At 33.9% G+C, this 9,712-nt stretch overlaps 1 protein-coding gene across 1 annotated transcript; it reads right to left on the bottom strand.

The window, feature by feature from the left end:
* Positions 1-552: 552 nt before the first annotated feature.
* Positions 553-9,271, bottom strand: LOC121862109 (charged multivesicular body protein 2b-like). The gene is made up of 5 exons (XM_042360104.1): positions 9,113-9,271; positions 6,162-6,373; positions 4,880-5,060; positions 4,347-4,453; positions 553-3,581 (listed from the first exon to the last, which is right to left on the bottom strand). The coding sequence occupies exons 1-5, from the start codon at positions 9,138-9,140 to the stop codon at positions 3,471-3,473; spliced, it is 639 nt and encodes a 212-aa protein (XP_042216038.1). The 5' UTR covers positions 9,141-9,271; the 3' UTR covers positions 553-3,470.
* Positions 9,272-9,712: the final 441 nt, after the last annotated feature.

Genomic DNA, 9,712 nt, shown 5'->3' with positions numbered 1-9,712 from the left:
CATAACACCACCACACAGCCTTAACGCCACCCACAACCATAACACCACCCTACAACCCAACTACCACCTCATAACCATTCCAATCACAACCCTATTCCCCAGCACCCCACAACCTCCTATTACCCTGGACTACTCTACAACTCCCTTCTTATTAACTACCACCATCCTATCAACCAACCCTCTACCGCCCACTCTGAGTTGGTGTCCAGCAGTATCTGTCTACCATAGCCAACTAACCTCATATACCCTACCATAAATATTAACCATGGCGATTACAACCTTATTTCTGCATAGAGATTAAGGTTTAATATGCCTTGACACCGTTACTAGAATCGAAGAGTAGAAAGCTGTAGTCAATCAGAACTGGGTAACATTAAATATACTGTATACTGTACATACATATTCAGGAAGACAGTTCTGGCCTAATACAGTATACACTTGCACTTTCCCTTGTAGTCTCGACATTTAATACCTAGTGTTGTTTTAGGACACTACAGGACTAAAATAACTACGTACTTAAAACTATTGTAGAAGGAATTAGAAGAAAAAAAATTCTTCATTGCAAAATATATTTAACATACTGAATATATTTAATATACATTACTGTAATCATGTATTAAGAAGTCTGAATAGTTGCCTGTTACAGATATATATACAAATACTGTATATAAAATTATTTTTCTTTACATTAAATTTCAAACAATTAAAATTCCTTATCATGACAAGAGTATTTTCTTGTACCTATACTAATACAGCTGTAACAACTTTGATAGGAATGTACTTTTGTCAGTAAAGCATACAAGTGTTTATCATGAAGCACTGTAAACTACTACTTAATTATCAAAGCCGTATTTGTATACCCAGATCTTGTGCACTAATTCACACACATTATGTACTGTACTGTACAAGCAAATATTTACGAAATCCTCTTTATCATAACTGCCTCGCTCCCTTCTGAGGTGGTGGTCACGACAGAGGGACTGCCTTCACTACATTTCACTTTGTTCTTTCATTCCCTTCATCTCCTCTCCTATTCTCTCCATAACTTGAGAAATAAGTTATCAGAATATACATACCGGTAGGTGAAAAGCCCTAATATTAAATATTTTATATAGAACTTTACAAGATGGTCTGCCATACCCAGTATAGCAGCTTTACCCGACTGAATGGGTGGAACATCAAAATAATGATAAAAAGGAAATATTACAAATGAAAAGGTGATATTTGGTAGATAATGTGAGATGAAAAGAATTTATGAAAGTGCAGAATTGGTGACATGAAAGAGAGAGCAAATGATAAGCATTGTTAGTACAGTAGTCAATACTGTAACCATTAACTAATGGTAAAAAAAGAGGCCACACTTAGAAAAAAAATTTCCTTTTAAATGAAATTTTAATTTTATATGAGTTTCCTAGTTCATTTTGGGTTATCTTCCTCTCAGTACAGACCAATTTTGTATTTGTCAATGAAATGCAGAATCTTGATGTTTTAAAATCATCACTGACATTGTAACAAACCTGAAAAATACTGTACTTACAGAACCTTATATCAAAAGACAGTGTTTCAGATTTACTAACAGCCCTTCCAAGTGTAAAAAGGCAATTCATTTTGGAGATGGGTCTGATGAGACCATCTCTGAACACAAAACCCTTAGTCAACTTTTTCAAGTCCACTTGGAGATCAGGAACAAGACAGTCCTTTTATTTTTTACCTTACAACTCAAGTCAGCAATCGAGAATAAGGCAGTTTCTGGCACTATTATTCAATACCAGTCAAGAACAAGCAAGTCCTGTACAGCACTTTTAAACAGCACAACTCAGGTCAGGTCAGCAATAAAACCTAGGTTACATGTTATTCCCAAGCACAGATAATTCACTTGTTACCTTTACATATCTCCCATAGTAATAATTGTAGTCACAGAATGGGACTGAAGAACACTATGACACAATAAGGCAAGGCACACAGTTTCAAAATCTGAGAATTTATTACAAGACTTATGATAATTAGTACTAGTAGAAGCATGCAGTCTGCCAAGTTACTGCACATATGAAAATACTGTAACTCAAGAATTTGTGGGAGAGAATACATACTTATAAACAGCAAATGTATTACACAGATGCTGGGATTTTAAAATTGAATTAACTGAATAAAATAAAAATGTGTTAACTATTCATAAATCATAAATGCACAAAATATATTAGTGTACATGTTTATATTTATTCAGTGTGTGCATGCATGTTTTTTCCTTTAACTAGCAGTTAAAAAAAAGAAGACGCTATTAGTAATGAACATCCATGCCAGATAGCCAAAGGCAAAGTAATCTTAAAATTTATCTACAATCTCTTAACTGCCCATCAGACAACTTGGCCGGTGAGTCTTAATGACAGTTGAAAAAGTGAGACTTCCAGCATATGTAATTAACCAACAGGTCAGTAGAGACATACTGTACTGTCCTAGCAATATGTAGCTTGTAAGCAGATATACAGTAACTGTTTGATACAGTAAAGAACCATTTGCCCTATTTAATCACTAGGTCTAAGAATAAAATACTTGAACTGTTCATAGGAGAAATTTTGAATTTACTGTACAGAATATTTAAAACTTAATGTTTACAAAGACTCCAAAGAATGTTTACCATATTTGTTTTTAAATAAGAAATACAGTAATTTACTACAGACGTCCCAGTAATGTTGAAGTACCGTACTGTACTGTAATTCTAAGCGTTAGAAGGATGTAACTAATGATTGAATGTGTACGGTGATTTTTTTTCAATACATGTACAATATTGTACTTACCAGTATATTTATTACAAAGCTGCCCATGGTATGCCTAAAAACAACATTCTTACCCTCTTAAAATTTATTTTTTTCCTTATGGGTAACAGTGTCACGCATATTTATGTATACACAGTACAGGTATATATACTATACAGTATTAGCTCAACAACAAATTACTGAAAATTTTACTTATATAAAATATTCTTAGCCTTTATTCAATCCCAATGATGATTAGTAAAATGGACCTCACTCCTAATAGGCTTTAATCTAACCTTTCCTAAATTCTAGGCTTGGAGCCCAGCTGTAATGGGACCTGATCCTAATGGTTGTTAGATCAAGGTAAGTTAGTACAGTACAGCACCTGCAAGGACAGGGGTCCATTTAACTGTTAACCTTGACAATGACATAAGGTTGAACAGATTACAACTCATAATCATTAACATACACTAACAAAAGTTCAGATTAATCTTATTCAATTAAATTTTCATAAAGCCCAGGAGAGTAAAACTATTACGGTATATAAATACCCACATATTTTCTTTTGCACATATAAATCACAGATAATCAAATCTATTTAACAATTATATTCTTATGCTCACCAAAGTCCTAAAAGTAACTATTCAATGGTATTTTATTATTCGTAAAATAAAAAGCTTTGACTTAAACACTAGGACTTTTTATAAAGTACTTAATCTATGTGGCCCTGAGTTTTGCCAGAGAATCCTCAAGTTCTTTGTCTGTCATAACATGGCCTCGACTCGTCTCTCCCAAACCATCTGACCTGGCCAGTGGTGCTCCAGCCACCTGTACAAGCAGAAACATATCAGTGTTCAATAAGATACATATTCCTTAGAATTAAAATAAATCTCTGAACCTCTTGCTTCCAATTATAGTACTGTATATATATTCCACATGTCTTCTGCCTCGTTTATCCTAAACTATAATAAGCTCACAAAACTTTAACATCCATCTTGGTTTATAATGTCAATATATATATAACTTCATAATTTTGAAGAGAAAAAAACTTTACACAGAGGCAGACAATGACAGATGGTCAACCTCAGCAGTAGTTCATCTTGATGGACTAATAAATTATGTAGCTACAGTATATATGTTCTGTACTGACAACTATTTTCACTCTAGTTAGATCAATTGACTTTTCACCCTTGAAGACTTTATAGTTTTCTTAAGTGGGGAAGTGTCGTAGAGTAGTGTGGAAAAACAATGTGAGGTAGACCTACAGGAGACAAATATGTAAATTAAGAAGGAAGTGGCTATAGTCTTCACAAATCATGTTTTATCCTATCTAATCCTCCTGCATTAAAGGCAGCAGACCACTTAGCCAGGCCTGCCTATGGGAGCACTATCAAGTATTAAAGAGGAAAGTGTAATGTAAAGTTAATTCAGTTCAGGTTTGTTATGTTACATGCAGCCCCCTCCCCCCTGACGGTTCTTTACTAAGGAAATATTTGTAGTCTTCTTCTATCCCCAGGAAACACTATGCGTAGTCAAATTAATATACAATACACAGACATTTAGAAACATGGAGCAACAATGTAAACTACTTACCTTCGCACCAATTTCAATGCCTATTTCATCTAGCACTTGATTGACAATTGCGTCACTTTCCTCCTCATCCCCACTTTCATTTAAGAGATCATCAAGAGTATCATTCACTGTGAAAGAGAAAATACATTAATAGGCTTCATATCATCATGACACAGTGTAACAAAGCTGCTTAAGTCATTTATCTATTATCTATATTATGTACAAATAATAACTTTCCCGTATTTTTTTTTAGTTTTCTCTGCAAACATGGAGTTACTACAATCCTGGGCCATACATTCTTTACTTTTATAGACTAATTGTAATGCTTCAAACAACCAGACAAGTAGTTTTTCACTCCTGTAAACCCTCTCCCAGTAGCTACAGAGTAATTTGATCAGAACCAAGAGCGTACACAGAATCCCCCTTTATTCTATCCCTCTCTTTAACAGTCGCGTTCTGCTTTAGTATTTCCCCTCCACAACACTGTCCACAGGAAAGTTATTCCAATAATACATATCACAAAAATAAATTCAGACATCTGAACAAATACTTACTGACTTCCTCGCTCATGTCAAGTTTAGCAGATGCCTGTTCAAACTCCCTCATATTTTTGGCTATGTCCTCTGGTTTCATGACCTGATTCATATTCACCATGGTCTTTGTTGCAGTACCCATAGCACCAGCAAGTTTCACATTGGCCTGCATAGATTTCTGCTGTGCTGCAACTGATGATATCTGTGATGAAAATTAAAAACATTACTGTATATAGATACTGTATACATGTACAGTACTGTATATATCTACTGCATCTACACTTTTATTTGACATCAGTCAGTTCAAAGATAAATGTAGAACAGTATTGTACAATTATATGGTTAGGTTATTATCTAAAGTGCTAAAACATGCCCTCAGGAAGTTTCATATATCCACAATTTCTACCTACAGTATCTATTCTGGTCAGGAACCGAGTTTTGCGAATACGTACAGTAATAGAGTTTCTGCAGAACTTACCGGTATGATTCAGCCAGGAGAACATGATTGCTACCAAATTATAAAGAGAATGGTGCTACTATAGTGTGTGGTCTAGAAAGATATCTTTAGTCTAACCTAACCTAAATATCTTGTAGACTGCACACTATAGTAGTACCAGGATAATTACCCTCACCATATAAAAGTACAGTATACTGTATTAAGAGCACAAAAAAAAAATTGGTCCATAGAAACCAGAAATTACCCCTTGGCTGCCAAGGGTTAAGAAATCATGCAAATTAAGGGGATCCTCCTACTGATTTTACCTTCAATTTGAACATCTATGGGTCATGGCTCATGGGATTAAAAAATACATAGTTTCTTCAGGTTTATTTGTCTTCATTAAAGATGAATCACCCTGGTAGCTGAGGGGTAAATAAGAAATACCAGCGTACACAGTACTGTACTACAATATAAAATGTACAATAGAGGGGACTGATACAAAACTAAAGAACGACAGAGACAGTATGTACAGTTATTGGTGATTTCTTATACCACTTTGACACCCAAGCTCTGCATTAGCTAACATATTAGATTAAACAAGAAGGGTATACTGTACTGTAATTAATAGATGTGGTGTATATGACTAAGTCTTTAAACAATCATATACAGGTACCTGTACTAATACAGAATTTGCAGTGCATGTTCCAATCTACTGTTTCTTTTTCCTTTTCTTCAGTAACAATAAATATCAAGACTATACCAGGCCTTCTGTTTGCAGCATACAAACTTCTTACAACTTTCTTTAAACATTCAACAGGTGTAGTAAAACTGAGTAGTACTGTAACTTAAAATTTCAATACTGACCCTACTGTTTGCTGCATAAGATCTTGTTTTCTGTTTCCTTATGTTAACTAGTTGTTTGGCAAGCAATGTAACAGCCTCCTTGTTGCCTGGTGACTTTGCCAACCTTTTAATATCATTTTCTAACTTTTTCTCTTCTCTCTCCAATTCTCTTCGATCCCGTTCCACATCTCGACCAGCTCTACGTAGTTGTCTATCATTAGTCCTCATTTGTTCTGTAAAGGTTAATTTCCATAAATTACAAAATAAATAATGTGTAGCAGTCAGCTGTTGGATTCAATTACTGTACTGTATCAAAGTATATATTCATGGAGAAACATATACAGGTACACACTATAAAGGTACAGTTTGTATATAAATACAATACAGTATAGGGTTACAGCATCAAATACAGCAGCCAACATCTTACAGTTACAGAACCAATAATTTTTATCTATCATCATTGGTTTAGGAGAACAATCTTGGGTTAACATGTAGATTAATGCTACCAACGATTCTAGCAAGAATACACTGCTTATTCACCACAATTTTTGTTGTTAATTGCTAATGACAGTGTTCTCTTTTGGGGAAGCATTTCTTTTTTATGATTTATACTATAATACTGCATGAGCCGTGGGCATGGTCGCAGGTTCTACGGCCGGTCGCTCGCAAGTTAGTCATCAGCGAGCCATGGGAGAGGGAGTGCATAGGGCAAAGCTCCCCCCACCCCTGCTAGGAGGTTAGAATAAATAAGGATAAGTTAAATACTAGGGAGTTAGGTCAGGTTACGTTAGGTTAGGTAAGTGCTTCTTTTGTTTACATGAAAGCAGCAAAAAAGAAAATCCTGCAAAAATTTTGGTTTTATTTACTGGAGGATGTTGATTTTTCCGGAAAAATTAACAAAAAAAAACTAATGTTTGACCATGATTGGAAAAAAAAATCCAAAGGAAAAACTATTTCCAATAAAAAAAGCAACAAAATTCATGAAGGAAAAACAAATTTTCACTTGTGAAATAGCTTGTAGCACTAAAGTAAACATTTACCCAATCTTGTTTTGTTTACACAAAGACATCCCTTTGTAAGCAGTTTTCACGAACATTACATTTGGTTGGTACATTTTACTGCCCTACTCCTTTTAATGGATTGAATTGTGAACACCACCACTATCATCCATATACGGCTATGGTAAACTAAGTGCAAGTTAGCATATTCATGAAATACCACAGTAGTGAGTTTCCATTTGCAGTACAGTAGTATGGTTATATTAAATTCATGGATATTTATTCAGTGAAATAATCATTCAAATTCACAGTAGTATTGTAATGTATTAGCTATTTTATTGAATTTTCATGAAGTAAGAAAGCAATTGTCTTCTATTATAAAAATGTCTTAAAGTTTGTGGTTAAAGCAAGATATTCTCTTCCAGCTCAATTACCAACTAAGTACACTTCCAAACTTAAGAAAGTAAAAGTACGTAAAGTATAACATCGGTCACTTCCATGGTTTCTATAAACGTATTTCATTATCGTTAATCAACAAATAAGCTCATGTAGTAGTTGATTTAAACAAATCACCATCTAGTAGTCCTTCTGTTCTTTGTATTCACTGTGTATGGTATATAATGGTTTTGGATACACCCCATTTCGTCACCAACCCGGTTCGTCACCAAATAACCCATTTCGTCATCAATATGAAACCCGTTTCGTTACCTCTAACAGACAGTTAGTCGCTGGTATTAGAGTGATAAATTGTAAGTAATTATTTTACACGATTAGAAATTACACATGTATACAGACAACTCGAGAAGTATTGTGTTATTATTATATACATGAATATTAATTATTTAATAAAGAAAACAATTAAAACATTGGTAAATAAACAAAATACAGAACCAAAGAAGGTGATTTCTTCTTCTTCACCACCTTGGTTGATTTGCAATTACAATTAGTTGCTGAGCACAAGCTAAAACCGTGCACAAGAAAAGCTGTGGGATGAATATGAAGAAAAAAATATCATCACTTCTAATTTCCTAAAAAAAATGTCAGTGTCTTCTTCCAAGCTTGCATGAGTATTAACATTATTATTTTGTATTTTCCCATCTTTAATAAATTGTCTTAGTGACATGCTTACATGATCCAATGTATTGTTATGCAGAGCCATAATTTCGTAATACAATTTTGTAAACTAAGTGTTTTGATTATTTTCTATCCCAAGCAACAGTTATTTTGGCAAATTTGGTGAAATTTTCGTGTACATATTGATGTATTAATTATGTGAGAATTTTCTGGAATGTATTGCCCTTGAAATGATGATGGGAATGAACGCGGTGACGAAAGTGGTAAAAAAATGTGGTGACGGAATGGTCAGACCCCATGGTTTTAGACCAGACCCCTCAACAATGAATGTAGGGAAAAAAAGTCAGTTATGGTAATACTCTGTAACACTAACTCGTGTTAACCAGTAACTTTAGATTTTTCTACAGAAGAAAACTTCGTTCTAACCTCTAGAATAACCCCACCCGTAATAATAAAAAAAAGAAGTGAATTGCAACTTCCATGCACTGTATATTGTTTTTGGTGAATTTATAGTAATATACCGGTCTTTCTCTCGTTATTAATTTGTATTTACCATTTTTTTCTGAACACGAATCTAAGTTAGGTTTGGTAGGTTAATTTCCATTAGGTTTGGTAGATTTGGTTGAATAGGATAAGAAAAGTTTTCTTCCCTATAAAATTTTCCTAGAATTGCTGGGTAACACGAGTAAATATTAACAAACTCACATACCTAACCTTCTTTTATTTATGTAATTTAAAAGATGTGTCGATATGCTACGACCTTTTTTCTCAGCCAAAACTTTTTATTGTTTTTCCAGGACACCTCAATAATACCCAGTGTTTATCAGAGGTCTGGCCTAAGTAACAAAACATCCGAGAATGAGTAAACACTTAAAATACACGTCACGAGCCTTCTCCTACCTTTAGCTGTTGGCTTTTTCTTGAACATGTTATTTCCGTGGGGAATATTACGGATAAGAACAAGTTATATGTGATAACTATAATCCAAGCTAGAATGCGTCACTGTCACCTGCCTCACGTAAACACCACACACCTCAGGGATCATAACACTAGTGCCATAAGTTACCAGAGTGTCTCGTTTAACTTCTCATATTAATATATAAATTATAGTTTAATATTAACTAGTAATATATTCATGGTAGTAGTAAAAGAATAAAAATAATATTCATCACAAATGAACTGCAATTCGTGGTTGCCCTGAATGAAGTTTTTATCATCATTTTAACAACAATAAGGACAAACTTTGATATTAAACTTAAGTTATATAAGAAATTAAGATATGAATCTTTAAAGCACAGTAGTTGTGGTTAATTGATATTTGTCCCCAGTTGATTCAGTTGGTTTACTTTTACTTTTTACTTATATCCTCTTCATATTAAGTCAAGTTTACTATAAATGTATACCTATTCTTTAATAAGTTCTGGTTTCGAAAAATTAAATGAACCTGTATAATATGAAGAATCATAAATATATGTCTTAGAAAAGGTTAGTCACGAATAG

Source organism: Homarus americanus, unplaced genomic scaffold (assembly GCF_018991925.1).
Source record: "Homarus americanus isolate GMGI-L3 unplaced genomic scaffold, GMGI_Hamer_2.0 scaffold40248, whole genome shotgun sequence".
In the NCBI taxonomy this organism is placed as follows: domain Eukaryota; kingdom Metazoa; phylum Arthropoda; class Malacostraca; order Decapoda; family Nephropidae; genus Homarus; species Homarus americanus.
This window is presented reverse-complemented; position numbering and strand designations above follow the sequence as displayed.

What these genes read in the sequence shown, in the direction of transcription:
- LOC121862109 (XM_042360104.1), bottom strand. Translation starts at nt 9,140, where the DNA reads ATGTTCAAGAAAAAGCCAACAGCTAAAG. An exon ending in GAAAAAGCCAACAGCTAAAG is followed by an intron (nt 6,374 to 9,112) that starts GTAGGAGAAGGC and finishes TAACCTTTACAG; the next exon opens with AACAAATGAGGACTAATGAT. An exon ending in CTTATGCAGCAAACAGTAGG is followed by an intron (nt 5,061 to 6,161) that starts GTCAGTATTGAA and finishes TTTTCATCACAG; the next exon opens with ATATCATCAGTTGCAGCACA.